Source organism: Tachyglossus aculeatus, chromosome 9 (genome assembly GCF_015852505.1).
Source record: "Tachyglossus aculeatus isolate mTacAcu1 chromosome 9, mTacAcu1.pri, whole genome shotgun sequence".
Taxonomy (NCBI): Eukaryota; Metazoa; Chordata; class Mammalia; order Monotremata; family Tachyglossidae; genus Tachyglossus; species Tachyglossus aculeatus.
Genome location: NC_052074.1, coordinates 58,817,561 through 58,844,309, shown reverse-complemented (window position 1 = coordinate 58,844,309; position 26,749 = coordinate 58,817,561). Strand labels below are relative to the sequence as shown.

Below are 26,749 nucleotides of genomic sequence, written 5' to 3'. Positions count from 1 at the left end.
AAGAGACTGAGAATGAACGGCCGGAGAGATAAGAGGAGAACCAGGAGAGGATGGAGTCTGTGAAGCCAAGGTTGGATAGCGTGTTGAGGAGAAGGGGGTGGTCCACAGTGTCGAAGGCAGCTGAGAGGTCGAGGAGGATTAGGATAGAGTAGGAGCCATCACTTTCTGTGTTCTTAGATCACTAACAGAGGAGTTTCTTTTTGGTGAAGCGCCCATTTAAAGATTAATTTGGCCAAAATTGATTTTACAAATCAATATTCTTCAGGCTGTTGACATTTCTATTTAATAACTGTACACATCTGAATAGGTAAGTACACAGAATGTCAAAATCGGAGAGATAACCAAACACTAAAACCCACTGAATTAGGACTTTTGCTTCCAGACCAGGCCTTCCCCATCCCACCTTCAAATCAAGCCTCTTCCTACTGATCCCTATTTGCCCACTATAGAATTCTTAGTGTGTATTTATGCTGAGAGGCTTCCCCATCCCTGCACACCCTCCTTAATGCTCTGCCTGTTAGCTCCTTCGTACAAAAACCATGGCATGTTATCACTATTATCACGTACTTATGGCATTTTGTTAAATGCTTACTATGTGCCAGGCACTGTACTAAGCCCCCTTAGTATTTAGTACTAAGCGCCACCCTCTGGGATAGCCAAGGGTTCAGGGACTCCAGTCAGGCTTGTGGTAACACACTGACTTCTGGTTGTGCTTACTGGAGCGCAACTGGAGAAAAGAGTGCTCTGCAGAGTTCAGCCATCAGAAAACTCCTGCTATGTGCTACCAGTGTTTCAAAACTGTTCCCCCCTACAGTTCCTCTCAGAGAAATGTGCACTATCGTGTGGCTTGACCCCACCCCCACCAAGGTGGTTAGCCTTTGTGACAATTATAAAAGACCACCTGAAAGCAAAAACTTTTTCCACATTTCTAAACCCTAGCTTAACAGTCATAATGCAATTTTGTGTGTGTGTGTGTGTGTGTCAATTTTATGAATTGGACCCCTGATTCCCAGATTTGAGCAAATATGCACGAGGGATCTGATTTACTTCTCTAATTGGATATAACCCTTAGGGGTAAAATGTTCATCTCCATAAGCAGAGATTTATATGCACAACTCCCATTAACACTAATGGCAGTTAGGCCCATAAATTCCCACATATTGAGTTGAAATGATATGCCTCGACGCCTAACTTATTACGAAAGAGCTGCCTACATTTGAGTGGGTCAAGCTATAGTATTTGCTGGAGCATATTAACTGTTATCTTTTACTTATTCTTAAATTAATGTTGCCTATCAAATTAACTGCCTTCCAAACTCATCCACCCTATCGTGTGCTGTCATTTATAGCCGACTGAATTCCACGGTAGCACATTCCAATAATCTGAGTATGCGCCACGGGCTATTAGTTTATGAAGCATGTGTCCAAAAAACTACACCCCATAACAATCTTCAGGTTGGATTTTGCTCCTGACATTCAGAAAAATCTAACAAGTAGTCATTGGAATCTCTGCGAAAGAATCTGAATCCCAAGATAGAAAAGGAGGGTTTTTAACCAAAAAGAATAATCACTTCTTTTTCTTCCTCTTCCCACACCCATTACCTAGTGGGAGAAAAAGGTGGTCACAGTCTGGCTGGGTCCCAAAAAAGGGATAATGTGGAAGGAAGTATCTTTCCCTCTGTACTTAATAATTGTTACAGGAATTGTGGTATTTGGAAAGTGCTTACTGTGTGCCAAGACGCCCTTTATTAAGCGCTGCGGTAGATACAAGATAATCGTGTCCCACATGGGGATCACGGTCAAAGTAGGAGGGAGAAGAGGCACTGCATCCCCATTTTGCAGATGAGGGAACTGAAGCCCAGAGAAGTGAAGTGACTTGCCCACGGTCACACAGCAGGTCGGTGGCGGAGCCGGGATTAGAACCCAGGTCCTGTGACTCTTGGGTCCAGGCTTTTTCCACTAGGCCATGCTGCTTCTTCAGGTTTATACAGCACTTTCTAGACTGTGAGCCCACTGTTGGGTAGGGACTGTCTCTATATGTTGCCAATTTGTACTTCCCAAGCGCTTAGTACAGTGCTCTGCACACAGTAAGCACTCAATAAACATGATTGATGATGATGATGATGGAACTCCACCTGAAGCCCAGAGGCCAGCTGTCACTTTCGATGCGAAATGGCTCGACTAACACTGAAGAATTTTAACACGAGCCATTCACGTATCATGACAAAGTTAAAATTAGTGAAAAATCATACGAATTCCAAACCCAAAGCTTTCAAGGCAGTGCATTCGTAACATAGCGCTGATGACATGATTTAGGGGCTATGAGGGTATCCTTCTCCTTTACAACATGCTGGATCGGTAATACATTTGGGTTACTGAAAAGGTTGTTTTGGAGTTAATTTCCTTGGAAGTAGCAATTCTACCAAAACTTCTAGTTTCAGAGTGCATTAGAATTCTTACTGAATACCAAGGCAATATCTAAACTTGTAAAATATGAATAACCATAAGCATCAAGGAGTTCTGGAACTTTGATTGCCAACTAAACTACACAGGAAAATTTTTAAACTTCATACACTTCAGAGCAACCTTGCAATTCAGCATCTTACATTTTTTACGTCCTGGAATGTCCTACTGCATTTCTATAAAGTTTTACAATATTAAATAAAATACCAATTTTACAGCTAATGATCACATAAATTAGTTTTTAACTTGTCTGGAACTACGGTGCTAACCCCGGGTCAATGAACATAAAGACGAATAAAATTCCTGATGAATTTTTGCAGCAAATTCAACTACATTATTTCTCAAACTATGATGCAGAGAATCAACTCCTTTACAACGTCAGAAAATAAAAGTTGCCTGAATATGAATTAAAGAGAGCATATAATTTGTAAAACTCTACACCCTTCAATCTTCTAAGGGTGTAAGAGATAATCTAGCTTTCCTCCCCAAAATACTACAAAAATAAGTTTGTCAAGAAGATGTTTCAAAAACCTTAAATATCAGAAACACAATAAAGTCTGCCTTCGACTGCAATGTAACCTCCTTGAGGGCAGGTAACACGTGTATTGGTTCTGCACTAAATGCAGTGCTTTGCACCCCATAAGAATTTAAGAAATTCTTTCACATTCTTATCCAACAAGAGGCATAAAGAGAAAATATTAAATTATGCAAACATTTTGTGCTCTGTTCTTACCAAACTGAAATTGCACATTGTCCATGAGGCGGATAGACGCTGGAGCACATCTCTGTTTGCATGGGGAAAAAAAAAATCAGTTAATTTAAAACTACTGAGCAGTTGAACGAAGCCAGATATACAGAGCATTGGTTCTAATCGGAAACTTGTCTGTCCATCGGAAGCAAACCCTCAGCAGGATTCCCAAGAACTAAACACACTCCTCCCCACGGCACATATGTATATATCTGTATATTTATTTATTCATTTATCTATTTACATTAATGTCCATCTCCCCCTCTAGACTGTGCTATCGTTGTGGGCAGGGAATGTGTTCGATGTTGTGTTGTACTCTCCCAAGAGCTTAGTGCAGTGCTTTGCACATAATAAGTGCTCAGTCAATATGATTATTAATAATAATAATTTTATTCAAATACTGGTTCAGAGGAATTTGTTTTAGTATTTAAGGAAGACAAAGAGCAAAGACAAAGAAGGCTTCATGTAGTTCACTCATTTAATCATATTTATTGAGCGCTTGTAGTTCTTTAGTGTGTTTCCCCCCACCGCCCCAAAGTCATGGTTTGTCTTTTGGTAAAGACTTTGAACAAGTGACTCAGCCATTCACTCTTTCATAGGTCCAGGGGGTGATGGCTTTAAACATACTATGCCAGGCCAACAGCAAATTGGGCTGCATCCAAATAAATATTTTAATAATGACTGAAATTTGAACCACCCACTACATCATTTCAAGAAAGCACTTTTCATTTATCAGCACTTAATACCACTAAGAGTGAGAAAGGTGAGAGAAGGTTTTTATGGGATAGAGGATTTTCTGAACTCATTTGCAAGGCTCATTTGACATTATGAGGCATGAGAGGGAGAACTTTTTGGTTTGTTTCAACCACTTTTCAGTAAGAGAAACTTCTTTCGTAACCATTACAGTTCTGAGATTCCTCAAAGCAGTATCTATGCAGAGGGTAGGTAAGCTTGTGGCACATACTCTAGACTGCTAAGAATGTTTGGTTATTCTTCAAAATGCTTTAAAAATGGCTTCTTCACTAACAGCCATGAGCTGTACACATAACCTTACAATATTTCAGCGTGGCACGATCCCTTGTGATTGCAATGCAGGATGGAGGAGGCAAGGTGCTATCAATTATGTAACACAAAATATACCCTACCAGCATCATCATCATCAATCGTATTTATTGAGCGCTTACTATGTGCAGAGCACTGTACTAAGCGCTTGGGAAGTACAAACTGGCAACATATAGAGACAGTCCCTACCCAACAGTGGGCTCACAGTCTACCACTTAAGTTCCAAAAAACCCAAACGATTGTGTTATTTGTTCAGCGCCAAACATTGTACTGAAAGCGCTGGGGTAGATACAATACAGTCAGATCAGTCGGTCTCTGTCCCACGTGCAGCTCACAGTTGAAGAGGAAGGGAGAACAAGCATTTGATCCCTATTTTACAGATGAGGAAACAGAGGCACAGAGAAGATAAGTGACTTTTCCAAGACCACAAAGCAGGCAAGCAGCAGAGGTGGGGTGAGAAACTAGGTCCTTCTGACTCTCAGTTTTGAGCTCTTTTCACTAGGCTATGCTGATTCTCTCCCCTGAGTTCTGGTTTGGCTACTGAGGAAAGTCTGCAATCTTCCTCTATTGCTAATGTGACTCGCTTGATGCATTAATATGGAATGTTTGGTATTGAGAGTACATTTAAACGTAAAATTAATGTAAAGAGTACATTAATTACACAAACGAAGACGGTGCCAAAATGCTTAATTTAAATTATGCATATTTCATTTACATTAGTCCCGCTGAGACAACAATTGGGGCATTCTTTTAGATGCTAAAGAATTCAACTATTTAGCTTTTACACGAAAGTTAGGAAAATTTTATGAAGGTCACCGCTCAATCTGGAATAAGGATTAAATTGTTTAAATATATAAAAATTAAAATCCTCAAAGTGAAATGGAGATATACGCAGTCATGTTTCAGCAACAAAACTGAAAAGAAAATGGCTTAACTGATTTTTAAAAATGATATTTGTTAAGCTTTTCTGTGCCAGACAATGTACTTGAGGACCGGGATAGATATACACTAATTAGTCCCTGTCCCACATTGGGCTCAAAGTCTTAATCCCCATTTTACAGATGCGGTAACTGAGGCCAGAAGTGAAGCGACTTCACAGCAGACAAGTGGAGGAGCCAGGATTAGAACCCAGGTCCTCTGACTCCCAAGCTCGCGCTCTTTTCACTACGTCATGCTGCTTCTCCTTTTGGATTCTTAACAATTTAACTGTATCATCAGTTAAAAGCAAAGCATTTATCTTCTGAAAAAGTTTACAATTCAATATGAAGCTGGATACAGTTGCCGACATAAGATGCAACAGGAGGCAGTGGGGTTGGTATGAGGACCTAATTTGGCTTCCAAATTGAACACAAACCATCTACGGAAGGCCTACCTCGAATCAGTTAAATTTGGAAATTCTAGCCACTAAAATTAAAAACAAAAGATGAAGAACGCAAAAACCCAGCCAGAAAATTACAAAAATACTTCTTCAACAATGGGTTGAGAGTTCTGCTTCTTTCTAGATTTGTTAATCTAGTTTCTCACAACTCATATCAAATGCCACCCCGCTGTTTCTCTTGGTGCAACAGCGACAGCACTGCGTATTCAAGTAGCCCCTTGGGCATGAGACAATGGAAGGAAGCTTTGGGTATTTACTCATCATCAATCGTATTTATTGAGCGCTTACTGTGTGCAGAGCACTGTACTAAGCGCTTGGGAAGTACAAGTTGGCAACATATAGAGACAGTCCCTACCCAACAGTGGGCTCACAGTCTAAAAGAGTCTATTACATTTACTGGAACACTTCTACACATGCTCCCTGTCCTTTCTATTTGTTTATTCCTGAGTGGCTCCCACAAATTTGCACTCCCCATTCTACAGGTGGAACCACTAACTGAAGTTTCAGTTACCTGTTAGTAGTTGAATACAACAACAAAAAATTATTTTAGGGAAATAAGAAGGATGCGCAAAAATTCTAATTTCAATCCCTCGGTCTTCAAAACCAGCAGGGATGGGATGTGCTTTAGGGGCAGGCTGGGCAAAGGAATCCTACGAGCATGGACCAGGCAGAGGTCATTTGAACTTGCTTTAAGTGACCACTGCTGGTATATTCTCAGACACACCCTAAAGGGGAATCTTACTCTGCTCCCATTTCTAAAGAATTCTCCTGAATCCATTATTCTGGCGGCTTAGCTATATGCACTCTGGTTGTGAGAAGGGATTCAGAGTGGTGCCTACTGATAAGATCACTCAAACCACACTTGGGTTGGGTGATGCCGGTGAATTATTAATAACTGTGGTATTTGTTAAGCGCTGGGGATGTACCAAGCACTGTACTAAGCGATGAGGTAAGATAAAAAATAGGTCAGACACAGTCCTTGTCCCACATGGGGTTCACAGTCTAAGTAGGAGGGAGAACGGGCACTGTCCTCATGTGGCAAATGAGGACACTAAGGCACAGAGAAGTTTAGTTACTCGCCCAGAGTTACACAGGAGGCAAGCGGAGGAACCGCTAGTAGAATCTAAGTCTCCTGACTCCAGGGCCTGTGCTCTTTCCACAAGGCCCCGTAGTTTATTACTGTTTAGAGGAATGCCCTTTAAACAGCCTGGTAGGCTGGTTAATGGCAATTTCTATACTGAATAGATATGTTTATTACTACTGTCTTTAGAAATTTTATCGCCCTCATTCCTTATAAAGAAGATAAGCCATAAAGATAGAATAAATCCCACAAATGACATCAGTAGTTCTGTTTTTCATGTCCATTATCTTGGCTAAGAGATAATTAGTCTTTGAACTGAAAAGGTTAGGCTCTTCAAAGGATAAATCAAGTATTATGTTCAGGGCAGACCAGAATCCCCAAGCCACGAGCCTTACCCAGAAATAGCATCTTCGCATCATTGTGCTGAATCAGAGATTTCGGCTACTCAGCTAATGCTTCAAAAATTTCTTTCAGACCGGGCTATGGATGTGGATTAAAGATAATGAACGATATAACTGAACTGTCTGCAAGTTTAGAACACAGGTTACTATGTTCAGAGTCTGCATGGATTGAAGGACACCAGATCTGAGCAAAAGGCCAATGTTGATCCCTGCAAATCACCAGAGCAGTGTAGACTGCCGTATGTCAATACACCACGTTTACTGACCTCGGCCCAAAAATCCATCAATCAATCAATGGTACTTGTTCACCATTATTAATGGTATTTACTGAGGGTTTACTACATGTAAAGCACTGTATTAAGCACTTGAGAGAGTACAATACAATAGGGTTGAGTGCTTACTGTGTTCAGAGAACTGTACTAAGTGCTTGGGAGAGTACAATGCAATAGAGATAGTAGACACATTCCCTGCCCACAAGGAGCTCACAGTCTAGAGGGGAAGACACACATTAACTATAAATAATGTACAAAAATGCATATAAGTGCTGTGGGGCTGAGGTGGTAGTGAATTCCCATTTCACAGAGCACCATATTAAAAGCATGTGAGAGTACCACGGCGTAGACATGAAACCACTAACGTTTCTTCTGATGGGAATGTACTTTACAAAAATGAGTAAAATCTTTTTAAAGGCATCCCCCCAACACCTCTCTTTTAATGGTATTTGTTAAGCGCTTACTCTACACCAGCAGGCACTGTACTAAGTGCTGGGGTGGATACAAACTAACTGGGTTGGACTGTTTTGAATGCAACTCAGTAAAACTGGACTGTAAGCTCACTGTGGGCAGGGAATGTGTCCATTACACTGTTGTACTGTACTCTCCCAAGCACTTGGTACAGACTCTGCACACAGTAAGTGCTCAATAACTACGACTGACTGAACTCATTTTAAGATAAAAAAGCACCCCTGGGGGAGGCAAACTGCAAATACCCAATGGGAAACCAACTTGACCAATAGTACAGGCTGTAGAAAATTCCTCAGAAGAATCTAGAAATGTAATACAAACTTGCCCAAGCTGTTCAAAAGCCATTCATGAGTTGTTACTCAAATAGTCCAAGAAGAGAGAATCAGAGTTGATGGTGAGCAACTGACTGTGGTATATTTACAAACGAGGCAGCGGATTGGGAAGGAAAATGAAAGAATTGCAAATGTCATCACACACAGTTCAGCAAGAGATAAATCCCTAGAAGGCCAATTGGGCATGTAACATGGCCTGGAAAGAACCATTCATCTAAATGGTGAAGAAATCCAGGAAGGAGAATGCTTCATCTGTCTTGGCCAGAAAATAAACAAGGCCAATATAGTTGATGGTGAATAAAGAAGGAAGAGGAAAGCTTTACATCGTCACTGTCGGGAGTCAAACGGCCCATTAAGAGGAAAAGTGAACTTCTCGACCCGACTGCGATCAATGATACGTGGATCTCAGTATCGATCGCCGCAGGCACTAAAAAGAAAATGTAAGTAACGCAAAGACCAATTGAGTGACACGGGCCAAACCCAGGCTGAGAGAACACTTTCCAAACTTACAAATTAGGACTCCTTCAGGTGTCGGAGAGGTAGAGCGTGCGGCACATCAAACAAAAAGATGGCAAAATATTCAGCTTGCCCACAGGGCAACGGAAACTTGTCCTGCTTACAAGATTGGATCTCAGAAAGGAGTAAAAGACCGGAACACGTGAGAATGTGCCAACTTGATTCTTGGACAAAAGATTTTGCTGCAATAAATGAAACAACCTAGGGGTAGGATAAAATATTATGGTATTTGTTAAGCACTTTCTATGTGCCTCGAGCACTGATCTAAGTGCTGTGGTAGAACTAAGGTCATCAGGATGGACCGAGTCCCTGATCTTTAGGGGGCTCACGATCTAGGTAAGCGGGAAGAAAGCTTATTGAATCCCCATTTTACAAATCAGGAAACTGAGGCACACAGAAGGGACTTGCCCAAGGTCACACAGTGGGCAGGCGGCAGAGTTGGGATTAGAATGGCGTGTTCTTTTCATCATGCCACGCTGCTCCTCGTATTGAGCGCTCACTGTGTGCACAACACTGTTAAACACTTGGGAGAGTGCACTACAACAGAGTTGGTAGAGGTGCTCCTGCCCTCAGGCTTACAGTCTACAGCAGGACCCCAACGCTGAAATAAATTACAGAGAGGGGAAATGGTACAGCGTAAGGATATATACATACAAGCTTAAGGGATACAGAGCTGAGTGCCCAGTGGATGTCTTCTAGATTTTCACTCTAACCTCTCCCGCTTTGTTTTTCTCCCGGGCGGTGGATTCTCAGAAGTCCTGTTCTACAGCAGGAGGGCCTCGGTGCGTCTGAGAAACAACCGACTCGTGGACGACAAGCAGCCGGGCCTGAGGTATACACTGTAGGCCTGGCAGGTGAGCGTTCAGAACAGAAGCATACACAGCCCCAGTCTGAAACGAGGCCGGAGTCCAGGAAATTTGGATTCAAGCGCAGAAGACCAGCAATCTTACCCCACAGGCAACAGGAAGCCCCCAGCCAGAGTCCACCACTCAACCCTGCCACACTGTCAGGGAAGAGCAGGCTGCTCAATCAGGGACGTCACATGTGACGTCAAACGAGATGTCACATCCCAACCGCTGGCAATCAATCAGTCCATCAATGGGATTTATTCAGCACTGGAGTACACGATCCCTGCCCTCAGGAGCTTACAATCTAGCGGAACAGGTGTTGTTAAGTGAACACAGACAAATGGAACAAAGAGAGAATTTAAAGCAATCGAAAATTAATTTTCTGGAAGGGAGAATCTTTAGAGAAGAGCTTAAGAGATTTCCTACTATACATCTATCACATCAAGTCCGGCGCATTTTAGAAGAAAGGTGATACGCAAGCGAGAAAAGTATCTTTGGCTTGGGAAGGAACAGTGCTGCTTACTTTCAAGCACAGCTAAGAAAAAGTGGATTAGTTACAACCCAAAAGTATCCAGAAACCCAAGCATCATAAAGAAAACGAGTAAAGGAAAATGTTGAGCCTTTCCTACAGCTATAACTCATTCATCTAAACAATATATCTGTAAAATAATTAAATTAGAATAAAATTATAGAGTTAGAGAGAGGAGAGAGAAAGAACAGGGGAGTCAGGTGGATATATTTGCCAGGAAACAGACCTTGTGCGGGCTTCGGCTTTTAACACTCTACAAACTTTTACCGTGATTTTTCAATGGACTCAAAGCACACATTCACAGGGGCTCAGTCAACTTACTTTGTGTCTGTGACAGTTTGTCAATCTCTAAAATGGAGTACTGGGAGTTACCGGCATGGAAGATACTGAACATTTATGGGAATTGTGCTGGGCAAACCCCAGTATTTTGGAACCACCTATTGCTAGTCCAGCCAAACTCATCCTGATTTCGTGTTCTAATCCTGGCTCTGCCACTTGTCTGCTGTGACCTTGTGACCTTGGGCAAGCACTTAACTTTGCTGTGCCTCAGTTCCTTCATCTGCAAAATGGGAATTAAGACTATGAGTCATACGTGGGACAGGGACTGTGTCCAACCTGATTAATTAGTAACTACCCCAGCACTAAGTTCAGTGCCTGGCACATAGTAAGCGCTAAACAAATACCATTTAAAAAATACAAAATAATATAAAATACAGAAACACAGAAATTAAAACAGCCCGGGGAAGTGATATAAAACTGCCGGCATCTTCAGGCAGTAAGTAGCTGTGGTTAATTGGGTGGATGGACTTCTGTTCAATCAGGATGCACACGGAAATGGAATTTCACTGAAAACAGGTCCCATTTGCCCTACTGTCCCCTAATGCTTTTGAGTTCTACCATGCTGAATTAAGATAGAAACTACTAAAATATTAAAATCAAATCTTCCAAATACTAGCTGGCTGATATGTAAAACATTATTTGGGCCAATGAGATGCACTGGAATTCTATAAAATGTTATTCAACTTCCATTGTGTGCATATCACTTTCCAGCCTACACTTTATAATTATATTTTACAGCTGTCAGAGCCAGAAAGTCTTTGAAAAGCCTGGTCTTGAGCCCCAATCCAAGGTGTGGTTTCACTCAAAAACATAACTGGAGTCTATAAATCTTGGGCCCTCCAGAATTCATCCATTTTACAATTCCTTCAATGGCTAAGATGCTTACTCAGTCTCTGAAATGCCTTGTTGGGGACAACTGAATACTACTTTCATTGTTCAACAGGCACTATGCACTAGAATACTATACTTAAAAAATACCTTCTAAATAAATAACATGTCATTTTAAGAAACCAGAGAAAAGTACAAATATCTTATCCAAGCAAAATAGAGCACCCTTTAAATCCCAATGCTTTGTGTAATGATACAGAGAAGAGCATATTTACTGAAATGCTAGATTGGCTAATCAACAATTGAAATGAACTAACATAAGACCTTGATAAAAAATATTCTAGAATACACTCAATAAAACACAAAGGCAGAATATAAAAGACAACTCGGCAGGATGAGACCTCTGGAATCCTGAGCATTTGTTGTGCTTCAAAAACATGAATGGCATAAAATAATTTGCAAAAAAGAGAGCATTAATTTTACCTGCTTTGCGATTTCTCTTAAACAGGCTACTCCTTGCTCAAAATTTGGAAATGCTACTGAGCCATACTTTTGGTACGCGGGGACTGGTCGGATTTTTATTGTAACTTCTGTTACTACTCCAAGGGTTCCTGTAAAAGAAGAGGGGAGAAGAATTCAACCCATCACACTGCCACTTTTTTTTATCTTCATTTAGAAAAGGATTACTTCGCTTCAGAAAGGAGGAACTTTTAAATGGGATTCCTTGGAAAAATACCTTCTCCGATTCCTAATTTTTTTCTAGAGCAAGTTGCAATAAATTATTGGGGATACTGTTATATCGAAGTACAATATTTCATGATGTCTTTGTAAACACCCTTTCCCCGGGAACCTCAAAATGTTTTCTGAATATTCCAATCATAATGACCAATTTCCAGAACTATCATGGAGAGATAGAAATGGAAAGAAAACCAAGGGGCTGGATTCAATTTGTTTCTGGACTACCATATTTTTTCCTATACTCCTCGGGAGTCCTTCAGTGAAAAGTTATATTTTGCCTTGAAGATATCTCAATTTCTGGTTTAACCCAATGTGGCAAATGGGAAAGACCCAGCTCTTCCTTGCTTTTATTTTTTTACACCACATTTATCAAGCGCCTGAAGCGTGTGGCCTACTGGAAAAAGCAACAGCCTGGGAGTCAACGTACCTGGATTCTGAACCCAGCTCTGCCACTTGACTGCTGTCTGGCTTTGGGCAAATTACTTTAACTTCTCTTTAAAATGAGGATTAAATCCTACTCTCTCCTACTTTGAGCCCCATGTGGAACAGGGATTATATCCAACCTGATTATCTTATATCTATGCCAGCTGCTTAGTACATTTCTTGGCAGAAAGTGCGTACCAAGTACTATTTAAAAAGATGCACAGGCACTGAAATCACATCTGCCTTAGGAGGCTTTCCCCGACTAATTTCTTATCTCCTCATCCTACATGCCCTCACTGTCACTGCAGAGGAGCAGAGTGGCGTCGTGGCTACAGCACAGCCTGGGAGTCACAAAGACCTGGGTTCCAATCCCAGCTCCGCCACTTATCTGTTGTGTGGCCTTAGGCAAGCCACTTCACTTGTCTTTTGCCTCAATTACCTCCTCTGTATAATGGGGACGAAGACTGTCAGCCCTATGCAGGATAGTATTGACCACTTTCTGTGCCACCTAAACATTTGGGTACTCAACCTCCACCCGGCTGCCCCCCATACACTCTTAACACTTATGTACTGATTACGTAGTAATAATAATAATAATAATGACATTTGTTAAGTGCTTACTATGTGCAAAGCACTGTTCTAAGTGCTGGGGGGGGACTACAAGGTGATCAAGTTGTCCCACATGGGGCTCACAGTCTTAATCCCCATTTTACAGATAACTGAGGCTCAGAGAAGTTAAGTGACTTGCCCAAGGTCACACAGACATGTGGCGGAGCCGGGATTCGAACGCATGACCTCTGACTCCAAAGCCTGTGCTCTTTCCACTGAGCCACGCTGCAACCTCCCCAGAGCTTAGAACAGTGCTTTGCACATAATAAGCGCTTAATTAATGCCATTATTATTACCATTATTACACATCCTTATCAATCTATCAATCAATGGTATTTACTGAGTGCTTACTATGTGCAGAGCACTGTTCTAAGCACTTGGGAAAGTACCATGTACTAGAGTTGGTAGATACATTCCCTGCCCACAACAAGCTTACAGCCCAGAGGGAGTAATAGAGAAATCTTTATACTCTATCACGTCCTCCTATCTGTAACTGGTTTTAATGTCCCTCTCCCTGGCTAGCTGGAATCTCCAGGAGGGCAGGGATCATATCTACTAATTCTACTGTTCTCTCCCAAGCACTTAGTACAGTGTTCTGCACAGTGCAAGGGCTCAGTAAATACTATTTGGTGCAGTTGCATAGGGAGCTAAACCATCTTCGATATTAGGATTTCTATCAAAAGCAAAGAAAATGAACTTCGGCAGTATTTTTGGCTTCAAAGGGGCAGCAAAGACTCTGAAAACTAGAAAGGACCAAAAACAATAAGTCTGCAGTGTGAAATCACTGCTATAAAGGACAGCGTGAAAAGACAGAGCAAAAGGAGCCAGCGGAAAACAACTCTTCCACATTTATCAGCACTATTTGGTTCCTAAATGGAAATGCATCCAGTCCTGCTAGATCATAGGGGTTGGGTCCTCGCAAAATTCTGTGTTAAAACTCACTGTGTTTCCTCACGGTGCACGTGAGCACAAGCTGTTTGTTCTGATATTGCGGCATGCTGTCTCCAAACCGGCTCGTGTTGACACAAAAGCGTTCCCCAATTCCCTAACAATGTTCTAATCAAAATGCATACTGAAAACAGACGTTATGGAAGAACTGAGTGTACAGTGACTGGTCTGGGACTTCCTGCTATAGGAACCAGGTTCAAAAAGGGGTACGTGTGTATTAAAAAGCATCTAAGCAAAAATAAAATGGACTGAAGGACTAAAAATGGGCCTTACAGAAATAAAACACCAGGGCACCCTTAGCTTGCTTCAGGAATTAGGTGTGAGAGACTCCCAAAATGCCGAATGTTTATACGATTAATGATAGTCCCTCATTCTGCCCAGGAATTAAGAACAGCGTGACCGAGCGGACGGAGCACGGGCTTGGGAGTCAGAGAACCTGGGTTCTAATCCTGGCTCCTCCACTTCTCTGTTGTGTGACCCTGGGCAAGTCACTTCACTTCCCTGTGCCTCGATTACCTCATCTGTAAAAGGAGGATTAAGACTGAGCCCTTTGTGAGACAACGACTGTGTCTGATGGGGATTATCTTGTATCTACCCTAGAGTTTAGTATAGTGCCTGGCAAATAGTAAGCACCTATTATTAATTAATACTATCTGTGGTATTTGTTAAGCACTCATTATGTGCTAGGTGCTGTACTAAGCACTGAGGTGGATACAAGCAAATCAGGTTTGACACAGCCCCTGTCCCACACTGGATCACGGTCACAATCCCCACTTTTCAGATGAATTAACTGAGGCACAGAGAAGTGACCTGACTTGCCCAAGGTCACACAGCAGACCAGTGGCAGAGCCGGGATTACAAACCATGATCCTCGTGCCCCCTACTCCATAAGAGCTACGTTCTCTTATGCATCGGTACAAGTAATAGAAGTAGCGTGGCTCAGTGGAAAGAGCATGGGCTTTGGAGTCAGAGGTCATGGGTTCAAATCCCAGCTCCGCCAATTGTCAGCTGTGTGACTTTGGGCAAGTCACTTCACTTCTCTGTGCCTCAGTTACCTCGTCTGTAAAATGGGGATTAAGACTGTGAGCCCTACGTGGGACAACGTGATCACCTTGTATCCCCGCAGCGCTTAGAACAGTGCTTTGCACATAGTAAGCGCTTAACAAATACCATCATCATTATTATTATTAAGTAATAGCAGGTTGATGAAAATATTTCCAGACTCGACTCTGTATTTTGAGAGACTGTTCTACACTTTGAAACGAGTTGATACACCTTGAGTATGTACTTTTATATCTATCTGCATTAGTAGATCATTGTTCTTTTAATAATTTATGGAAATTTTAATGAGATTCCTGAAGGGTTAAAGGTAGGACAGAAAAGGATATGCTGCTTTAAATTAAGAATTTTAGAAGCTTTTAGAATTTTTTGAAAAAGAACCAGTATACAGAAGTCTTGGTACATTACTTACTAGACAAAGAGAGTCACATACTGGTAGATTCAGAGTTTTTTTAAAGTAAATATCTGATCTTTAGTTTCTTGAGTATACAGTACTACCTGCCTTGCAATAATAAATTAAAAGAATATCTGCAAGAGAACACAGATAATACCTGAATCAGCTCAGTAATGTCGGGTCTCCCATATAATCATTTTCAATTTCAAATGGTATATATTTCCCCAGATAACTACAAATCATGTGAGCAAAAGACCACATATGCAAAATGAAAAATATACAGTCAAACTTTATCTTTCCTGTCTAAACACACGTTGACTACCCTTTGGTTCGCTTTTCCAACATGATTTTATCACCAATTTTCTTCCAAACCACCCCACTGACAGAATTTTTAAATGCATACCCATTTAAAATTTATGTGAAATTTAAATAGGAAATTAAATTAAATCAGAAATCTATGAGAAATTGAACAAGATGAGATCCATACAAATAAAAAACTTTGCAAATATTAAACTTTGGTTATAAAACCAAACATTTTGCAAGCATATTACCTTGTTACTGTAAAGCGTGCCTTTGGTTCAAAGGTCTCTGATATCACAATATAAGTCCCAGAGATGTTTAAAACACCCACAACACAGAACTACTACTCTCTACTTCTTTAGAATGAATTTACTTTTATATTTACCTTCAGATCCCATAATGAAGTGATGGATATCGGGGCCTGTTGACATGCGAGGTCCTTGACAGCTTTTTTCTATTATACCTCTTGGTGTTACCATTTTTATATGTACCACCTGTTTAATACAACACACAATGCCAATTCTATGCATTTATTAAAGAACTCTACAGAGAGTAACAAAGACGTAAGAATAAGCAATATAAAATCCCTTAGGTTTTTCTGTGAGGTTCGTGACAGATCATGCTGACTTCCCAGAATTTGAAAGTCTTTTTTTTGTCAAAATCATTTGACAGAAACTTACAGCGTGACTTTAGAAGGAGCAAAACGCCTGGAAATAAAACTGAAATGAAAATCCTGCGGAGCATTGTTGGCATGAGCTATGAATCGCAGGATATGGGGATGGTATTGATCAGGTCAGTCTAGTGAGCGGGGAAATGACCTTGTATTCGTAAGTAATAAGAATAGGCTGAGGGGCACCTCAATGCTCTCGGACTTCCTGAGAGTTAAACACGGTCACCAAGACTTCATTTTCAATGCCAAGACGACCCACTGCCTGCAGTTTCAAAGCCCACTGTTGGGTAGGGACCGTCTCTATATGTTGCCAACTTGTACTTTCCAAGCACTTAGTACAGTGCTCTGCACACAGTAAGCGCTCAATAAATACGATTGCTTGATTGCTTGATTTAAAACTTCATTTGACCCTTCCTATCCAGCCAGAGGGACTAGAGGAGGGGATACAGGAAAACAGGTGCAAAAATGACCAGCTAGAGTGGTAAGAGGCCATGGGGGCTCGGAGTGCCTCAGTCACGTGAGTAGGGCCTACAGCTCGTGAGAGAAATTTGATTTCACATACTGACTGTGAGCCCCATGTGCGACAGGGACTATATCCAAACAGATAACCTTGTAGATACCCCAGTGCTTACAACAGTGCTTGGCACATAGTAAGCGCTCAACAAATACCATAATTATTATTATTATGCTGGTCCCTTGCTTACCGAGGGAAGGTCGCTCCTGCTTCAGAGAAATGATTTACAATTCAGGTAGAAACACGGCTCTCCCCGTACCAAATACGACAAACTTCTAGCTTTCTACAAAATCTGATCAATATATTTCCTTAATCGCTTATGAAACACGTTCATCTCGGTCTCTGTCTTGCAGCCCAGCAGCCAGTTCATAGTACCAACTTTTTTAAGGCGGCAAAGAGCTTTAATTTTCATATATGGACCGGCAGCAGGCAGAATGATAGGGAAAATTCTGCTTAGTTGACAGCGTGGCATACTGGATACAGCACGTGCCTGGGAGTTGGAAGGTCATGGGTTCTAATCCTGTCCCTGCACTTTTTAGCCCTGTGATCTTGGGCACGTCACTTCACTTCTCTGTGCCTCGGCTACCTCATCTATAAAACGGGGATTAAGATCGTGAGCCCCAGGTGGGGCAGGGACTGTGTCCAACCCGATTTGCTTGCACCCATCCCAGTGCCTGGTACAGTGCCTGGCAAATAATGAGCACTTAAATACCACAATTATTATTATCTACTACAACAGGGGACTTCTCGTGCTGACGTTCAACTTTTCAACAGCAAGGAGAAAAAATTAGGAATACTTTCAATCTTTTAAAAATGTATTTTTATAATACTTTCAGACCCAAACACATTGGTTGTCAATGAGAAGTCCACATCTAGAAAAACTGGATACGGGATGGTAAAAAATATGGTGAAATAGATGCAACACCACAATAATATTGTAATTAGAAATTCATAATTAAGGGTGGAAGTTCTTAACTTCATTTTGTTACAGATACATATCATAAATACTTCTAAATACTCTACACATTCTAAATATTTCTAAATATTGTTGGAAAGATGTATGAAAAAATTTATTTTAAAACTATACAGCTTTGTTCAACATTCTAACAGACCTTTTCTCAAATTTCAGTTAAGGTTATATAAATTTGGGGTTTTGTGAGCCCATCTTCCAGATTGTGAGCCCGTTGTTGGGTAGGGACCATCTCTATATGTTGCCAAGCGCTTAGTACAGTGCTCTGCACACAGTAAGCACTCAATAAATACGATTGAATGAATTAATGAATTGCACCTTAAAATACTTTAAAAAACACGCTCCGAGGCTGGAACTGGACAGAGACGGTTTAAACCAAATGTTCTTAGTCCCAGAATTCTATTCCAAACACCTAATTGAATCCGAAAATCACCACTAAACCAAGCTTTTAAAAATACTCAGACACATGATTTAAATATCATGTCAAATGGGCAAGAGTAGCCAAGATTCAAAAATAATGATCTTGTCTTTGAGTTCCTTAGGCCTCAAAGTATATGTGTTTAGAACAGATTAGTTGTTTTAATGCTACTGAATAGTGTGTCAGCACTATCAACTTCCAAATGAGAAAAAGTCAAGAGGTCCAATAGCAAATGCACTAACAGATAAATGATATCCAATTTTCCTCCTTTAAACAGAGCTTTAGTTTTGTTTCAATTTGAGAAAGTGCACTTTGCTTTTTTATTCCCATAATTATTAAAACTAAATCTGGGGCCTCTTGAAGGTTAATAGGAAAATGCAAACATGCTCACGCTGCAAAACTTTTCTAGTCTTATTCTTAATGATCAAGACTCATTATTAATAGTGGTTACTCAAGATAGAGGAACAACTGCTGAGAATTTCAGAACTACAGGGCAAGATGGGACAGTTCCAGATGTAAAATCTTCAAAGGGCATCATCACCTGTGCTTTTCAAAACCATACAGCTATTATTACGCTTCTGTGAAAGGCTTTTAAAAATCCTTTTGGTACAAACTTGCCTGCGACCAGGCACAGAGAGGGTACTCTGTTGACATTTAGTTGAATTATTTAGCATCAGAAGAACATTTTCTTTCCCGAGGCCCAACATAAAACCAAAGCCTTCTTTTGTTGTGTGAGCACAGAGGCAATGGCGAAGAGACTTCCTGCTTAACCTGCAGACCGAGTTCTTCGTATGTGAGGGAGAAAACACTGTTGAGGGATTGGGGAATGTTCAGAAGGCAGCATTTTTCCCCTTGCAGACAGCAACGTCTAAGGAGAGAGGCCTATATCTCGAGTTTGTTTAATGCGAGGTTCAATGGGATCTCATCTTCCCCGTTACAGAAGAACTCGCTGTTGACAAAGTGCCGATATTTGTGTGTTTTTAAAATTCAGACGCTCTAGAATAAGCTACAACCAAACCCCTTCAGAGGTCTTTTGGAGTGGGGCCACTTAACCAAACAACGAAATGGAAGTTTCAGAGATAAAGGGAAATAGAAGGTTAATTTTAATTTTACACCTGGAACTGCATCAAAATAGCTCTGATTTTGTACCCTCCTATCCACACCAAACCAAAGTCCACCAGAGCACTTTTGAAGGTTTCCTCCCCCCAGGTTTTCATGGCAGCTTGTAAAAGAAGCGAAGAAGTTTTTACCAGGTCCTCAATATTGCCATAGATGTTCTTCTTCATGCCAGATGCTCGGGTGGATACCCAACCTCCCAAGGTGCTGAACTCCAAAGAATCAGGCTCGTGACCCGTACAGTAACCACTCTGTCTGAGCTGCGGAACACAAAAGAGTGAGGTTTCACCGGTGAAAGACGGTCCCATTTGGTTTGGCAACTCAATACGTTAGACTCGTTCGGAGTCTAAAATAGACCTCTTTTTGGTTTTCCGGCCTAACGGCCTAAAACTTGACTCTCACAACTCGCATGTCGTGTTTATCTACAACTTTGAGTTCTTCCCCCTTCTCCTTTGAAATCCAAGTCCCCTTTTGTTGGAGAGGGGGCCATTTAAATACATATGGAGAACAGATTACACCTAAACAACGGCCAACCTCACCTAAACGCTTCCAATAAATAAAGCGCTTAATCTCTCGTTCGCTCTATACTAATGTGATATGCAGCAGGTCTGCAGAAAATTTGAGCAAATTGCCTGTACTTAATTCTCTCACAGAGTGATGTGTTTTAATGTACAGCCATCTGGCCGGGTTTCCTGTCTGCACTACCATCCTCTATTTGGGATGCAGGGCATGCATTCCTGTACATTAAATAGTCACTTGTTTCTCATTTTTCTGTATTAGCTAGGCTTTGCCATCTGCACAGCACCTGAGGTCGAATAGATGCCCCTATACTGCAACCGAACCACAGCGGTCCCACTGAAATCATTTTCAAGTCTCGGTAGTCTCCCGTCAAACGATTCGGATGCCATCTGCAATCGTCAGTAGTCACTGTTCTCAAGGCCATCAATCTGGGTTGATCAATGTGATAACGGTCCAGTTAAGTAAGTGCTTCTATTTTTCAAATAACTCATGCAGAGATGTAGGATTGTCAGCTATTTTGTCTCCTCGTATTTAAGCATTATATGAACAGTGTAATCCGAAATGTAAGAACCAATTAAGTTAAATGTAATTTATTCGATTTCGCAAGCAGTGCAAAGCGTTCGGGGTTCTTTTTTCTTCCAGGTTTTTTTCAGGACAAAAAACAAAACTGGAGAGATGTTACTTCATCTAGTCATCCCAAAATTGAAAATGGACGGCAAGCCTGTGTAAAATCTAAAAAGGATGACTGAGATGTTAAAGAGTAGAGCTAGGGGCTAATAAGAAATAACCCTAATTTAGCTACCATGATTCTGTTTTTAAAGCTCATTTTGAAATACTATTTAATAATATTCCATAAAATGGGAAAATAATTCGGGAGCTAGGGGACTTGGGTTCTAGTTCCAGGCCTACCACTGGCCTGCAGGGTTACCTTGGGAGAAATCATGAAATCACTCCATGCCTCGGTTTCCTTATCTGTAAAATGGGGAAAGATACCTATTCTTCCTACCTCTTCGATTTGGAGTTCTGTATGGGACACGAGATGAGTACAACTCAAATATCCTGAATCTACCTGAGCACCAAAGCACTGTGTTTTCGCCCACAGCGAACACTAAAGCACCACATTTAATAATATGTTCCCTTATAAGGGCACTTTAAGGGATGGGCTGATAGGTGGAAAGATGAACAACCAGTCCATAAAATCAGGCAATCTACATATAAATAATTTATCTGTCAAAATTTAAATATGCTTAATGCACAAGCTTACAAAAGAAAACAGACTTTAAATATTGGGCACCAAGAGAAATATTCCTCCCATCATTTTTTTTATTAAAAATCACATTTACACCTGCTCAATTTAAGAACATTTAAGAACTAAAGAAATAGAATTTATTAGACTTACAAAATTCAAATGCATGGCTGACCTGACAATGATTAGAGGCTGGTGCACAGGTCTAGCTTCCTTTTTGCCCAACACTAGGAGAATTTCAGAGGTGGGAACTGGACTGTTCAGGCATATAAAACTTGGGGGGTTAGAGGGAAAGGTTAGGAGTGTTGGAAAGCAAATGCTCAGCTGCGAGGACAGATGTCGAGGAGGAATGTTAATCACTGCTTTCATCACTTCTGGAGACCGACCGTCTAGTGCCGAAGGACCAAATGAATGGATCCAGTTAGGGCATTTCTTCTGCTATGTAAATGCGACAAGGCCAAGAAAATATTGATCAGATCCAAAAGTTGATTGACTGTTGCAATGGGTGCACTAAATGCGTCCAGATACGAATACATACACACACACACACACCCTTTTTTAAGTAAGAACTTAGACTATCATAAGAGGAGGGTAACAATAACAACTATAGATTTATCCTTTTTATCCTTTAAGTCATTTTATTTTGGAATATTTAGCCACTTATTGTTCATTGTTAAGAGTAGGTGGAATGAATGGGAGAGTGCTGTCCTTTGTGGTTCAAAGATAACTCTACTGAAGATGAGAGCGTATCCACATTGTGTCTAAGACTGATGTTTAATTATCCCTTCCACACACATCTAGAACCCCCACCTCCCCCCGATGGGACAACCTGATCACCTTGTAACCTCCCCAGCGCTTAGAACAGTGCTTTGCACATAGTAGGCACTTAATAAATGCATTATTATTATTATTATCTAGAAAGTATCCCTTGCTGTAATACAAGAGTAGCAGTAATACAATATTTATTAAGTGCTTGCTATGTGCAAAGCACTATGCTAAATGCTGGGGAAAAAACAGACAGGTGAGAATTAGATAGGATCTCTGGTCCCCAGATGGTTCATAATCTGAGAGGGAATGAGCATGGCCCGGTGGACATAGCCTGGGCGTGGGAATCAGAAAGACCCGGGTTTGAAACCCGGCTCCGCCACCTGTCTGCTGTGAGACCTCGGGCAAGTCACTTCACTTCTCTGTGCCTGTTTCCACATCTGCAAAACGTGTGCAGGACATTAGGGAAAGTACAATATAGGAGAGCTGGTAGTCACGATCCCTGCCCACAAAGAGCTTAAACTCTACAGGGTGAATTTAATACTGCCCGGTTGCGAAAAATATAAAGAAACATAAATAACTACAGAATAACAAAATAAGTCTGAGGCAGAGGCTATGAAGTGACTACTTCTTGACTGATGCCAAGAAATTACACACAACTGTTCCTTCCTACACTGAAGCTATTTGTATCAAGTTGTGGAATCTGACATACCAAAGACTTGTGATGCCGAAAGAAGTTCCCTAATTAGTCCACTGCATTCTATCTAAATTATATAATGAGAACATGTTTGAACATGTTTTGGGACGTGTCTACCAGCTCAATTACACTGCACTCTCCCAAGCGCTTAGTACAGTGCTTTGCACAAAGTAAGCGCTAAATAAATGATTGATGTGTTACGCCCCAACTTTGCACCTTTCTCTCCTCTCAAGATAACCTACTCATTATGCCTCATTTCCAACTCTTCCACCTTCAACCCCTGGCTTTTGCCCTCCCTCCTGTCTAGAACTCCTTCCCCGTTCTTTATTTGGCAGGCCACAGGTCTCCCCCTTTTTTCAAGACCTTCTGAAACCCCACCTTCACCAGGAGGCCTTCCCCAAACAACTCTTCTCCCCATCACATACTCCCAACCATTACATCAACGCATGCACTCACAGCCCCTCGTCTCACTTTTCACTGGCTGAGACACAGTAAGTGCTATTAAAAAAATTCTACAAAACTTCCCCAGGGAGTTTCTCCAAAACTCTTGGTTGTTTATTTCCATCTGGTTTATCAATTTGGTTGACTCATTTGATTTAAAAAATCTGCTGCGTCTCAAAAGCACACTGTTTTTATCTCTGGGTGCCTTTTACCCCCAAAGCCTCAGTTAGCTTCCCGCTTTGCAAGGAATATTTCGTTTTTAGATTTACCCTCCCCTGCAAGATGCTGTTCAAACTCCTCAGCGAGGAAAGGTATCTTAATAGTTAAAGGGTTGTCTCCAAGAAAATATATTAAATTACTAAGAGCCGAATAAGATTATATTTTCAACAACTTTATTATAGTTCAACAAATTAATTTCTAAATCCCAAATTTAGGATGTCGAAGCTCATCTCTTCAAAACCATTTCATCAAAAAAGAGATAAATTATCACTCTGTATCATCCTAATATTATGCAAAGGACATTTTAAAGCTAGTAGAAGTATGAAACTACACTAAAAGATAGGCCTTGAGGATGTCAAGTTTGACTACAATGTAAAATCTGAAGTAGAAATTAGACGAACAAGTCTAATTTAGAAGAAATTCAATCGGTATCAAAATAGCTGCAGAGAAGATATTATGTCCTACCAGAGAGGCAGAAAGAAAGTTGCACATCGCTAGTTCAATAAAATGGCCAGTATGTAAAATATCACAGGTTCCTACCCTGGCAAAATGCCATTTAAGTTTCAAGGAAATACATTCTCCGCATTTCACTCCTAACCTTTTACAAAAAATGAAAAAAGCTGGAAAGGTTAAAATACTACATCAAATGATATGTACATATAAAGAGATATAAAATGAAGACGTGAAAGGCTAACCTTAGTCATCATAAATTGCTGTTCTGGCAATGTCTCATTCAAACATGCTGGAAACCAGAACTATAATTCCTGAATTAGGTTTCACAAAGGCTACCTATCCAGATGCTGAAGTTCAAAATGAAGATTAGTATCTTCCTTACAGAAAAGAATTTCTATTTTTTGAAGGGCTTTCCAGGAAAAAAAAAAAAAAAAAGTGGGATGAAGTGTAGTGGAAGAAAAGACTTCCCCAGTGCTTTTTTTGTCTTTTTTTTAATCCAGCGCTTAGAACAGTGCTTTGCACATAGCAAGTGCTTAATAAATGCCATCATTATTATTATTATTATTATTAAAAGAGCCCTGTACTAGATTTAACAATTCTTTAATTCAGTAATTTGTTGAGGAGGGGAAAGAAAGTCAATTCAATGTTATCTGAGTGGTTATTGTGTGCAGAGCACTGTACTAAGTGCTTGGGAGAGTACAAAATCATCTGAAACCACTTTCACTCCTAATCTAGAACCTGTTTTTGTGGTTTTCCCTCTAATTGGCTCTGAAAGCCCTCTAGGACATTGAGTGATCTGAAACTGGTAAGCCAGCCCAATCTACCAATCAATGGAATTTATTGAGCATTTAGTGTGTGCAGTGCACTACACTAAGCACTTGGGAGAGTACAACAGAATTAGCAGACACGTGGGAGAGTACAACAGAATTAGCAGACACGTTCCCTGCCTACAAAAAGCTTACAGTCTACAGACTAGTTTACAGTCTAGAGGTCCAACCACCAGTACACCCAATTCTACCATAACATGCATCTTCACTACCCATTTTGGCTAGAACTGTTAAGGAATTAGGAAATGTTCTTCCAACAAAGTGAATCAGAGGGGTAAATATTATTACTGTGAGTTTTAATTTAACGTGGCGTTTTGCAAGAAGGCAACACAACCTTATGGGAGCACTGTATGCTTTACAGATTGAGAACCAATGCAAGATTGCACTGGGAAGCAGGATGGCATAATGGATAGAGCATGGGCTTGAGAGTCAGAAGGTCAAGGGTTCTAATCCTGACTCTGCCAACTGTCAGCTGTGTGATCTTAGGCAAGTCACTTCATTTCTCCGGACCTCAGTTCCCTCGTCTGTCAAACGGGGATTAAGACTGAGACCCCCATGTGGGACAGGGACTGTCCCCTACCCAATTTGCTTTTATCCACCCCAGCGCTTAATACAGTGGCTGGCACCGTCACTGAGGTTAACTTCACCTAACTGTCACTCTCATTTCAGGCTAAGCCGAAGAAAAGTGATTTTACCCCCATGGGGTGACCCAGGGTGGAGTGATCCAGTCACTTGTGGAGGAACCCGCTTCAGTGAAAACGGCATTCATGGGGGCCGGACACAAGACCCAGCCTTGGAACAACTGTGGCCTGGTTCCATTGCCTGCAGAAATGCCTTACCTGTCTCTCCAGGTCTTGCCCCACGATGCCAGCTTCCACATGGGCAGTCAAGTTGTTTTCATCCACCCAGAGAATCCGATTCTATGGCAAAGAAAAACAGGGATTGGAGCTCCAGAAAGGAACAGTCACGGACTTACCACTAGAAAGAAAAATAGAGGAAAATGAAAGGGGGCAGATTCTGTTTAGCCAAGTGGTTAGATTCTTCAGCTGCTGTTGGATACAAAGGGGCCCCACTTACTCACGTTATGTACCCTGACTGGAATATCGGCTTCTTTACATGAATTGCCACTTCCAGCGAACAGAAATATAAACGTCTTCCCTATTGCATGGTATAACCAGTCTGTGTTTTAAACTAGCAGTCCATCTTCCGACTCGCCAGAAAGAGTGCAGGAAACAAAGTCCATGTTCTTTATCCTGCTACTAAACAAGTTTGACGCTCTGGGTAAACGGCTAGCTTCACGATTACCACAGCCTTGGGCTGGGGTGAGCGGGAGTTGAAAGAACTCCCTCAAGTTTCTCAAATTTTGCATGGAATACGTGGACTGGAAAGGACCTTCGAATGTATGTCCCCTGCCTCTGGACACGACTACATCAAAATCTTTCCCTAAAGATTTCCCATTCATTTTTAAAAATCACTAAGGTTGAAAATTTGATAATTTGGTTAGCACACTCCAGGGTCTCAGTTTACTGAGCGCTTATAACCAGGAAAAATTATAAATTAAATACCATTTTATATATTATCATCATATATATTAGATAATATTTTATATATGTGTGTGTGAATATATGTTTGTATATATGCTTAATATATAAGAAGCTTGGCCTAGGGAAAGAGCACAGGCCCGGGTTCTAATCCCAGCTCTGCCACTTGTCTACTGGGTGACCTTGGGCAAATCACTTCACTTCTCAATGCCTCAATTGCCTCAACTGCAAAATGGGGATTAAGATTGTGAAGCCCAATTGGGACATGGACTGTGTCCAACCTGATTAGCTTCTACCTACTCCAGCATTAAGTACAGTGCCTGGCAGACAGTAAGCACTTAAACATATACCATTAAAAACCCCAGAAAATATTAAACTTTAAAGCACTTCATATGGCAAGGGGGTGTTTCCATAAACCATACACGATGGCTTACAATGGACAGATATACAATTGATAAGACAAATGCTTCCAAAGTAAGCAGGCTTTTTATTTTAGTATACTTTGATCCCTGGCCAGCCATTTGACAGAAATTGAAAGTTCACTAATTTTATGCACAGGGACAGGTTTTTCACAACTTCATTCCACTGCATTCAATATTTTATCTATTTGTTAAA

At 41.0% G+C, this 26,749-nt stretch overlaps 1 protein-coding gene across 1 annotated transcript in view; it reads right to left on the bottom strand.

The window, feature by feature from the left end:
* AGPS (alkylglycerone phosphate synthase) overlaps positions 1-26,749 on the bottom strand; it is a 112,609-nt gene that overhangs the window by 49,210 nt on the left and 36,650 nt on the right. The window contains exons 8-12 of the mRNA XM_038750898.1: positions 25,433-25,513; positions 19,561-19,686; positions 16,124-16,232; positions 11,751-11,878; positions 3,196-3,247 (exon numbers count right to left, since the gene is read on the bottom strand). Of these exons, the coding sequence (XP_038606826.1) occupies positions 3,196-3,247; positions 11,751-11,878; positions 16,124-16,232; positions 19,561-19,686; positions 25,433-25,513 (496 nt within the window). The remainder of the gene's footprint in view (positions 1-3,195; positions 3,248-11,750; positions 11,879-16,123; positions 16,233-19,560; positions 19,687-25,432; positions 25,514-26,749) is intronic.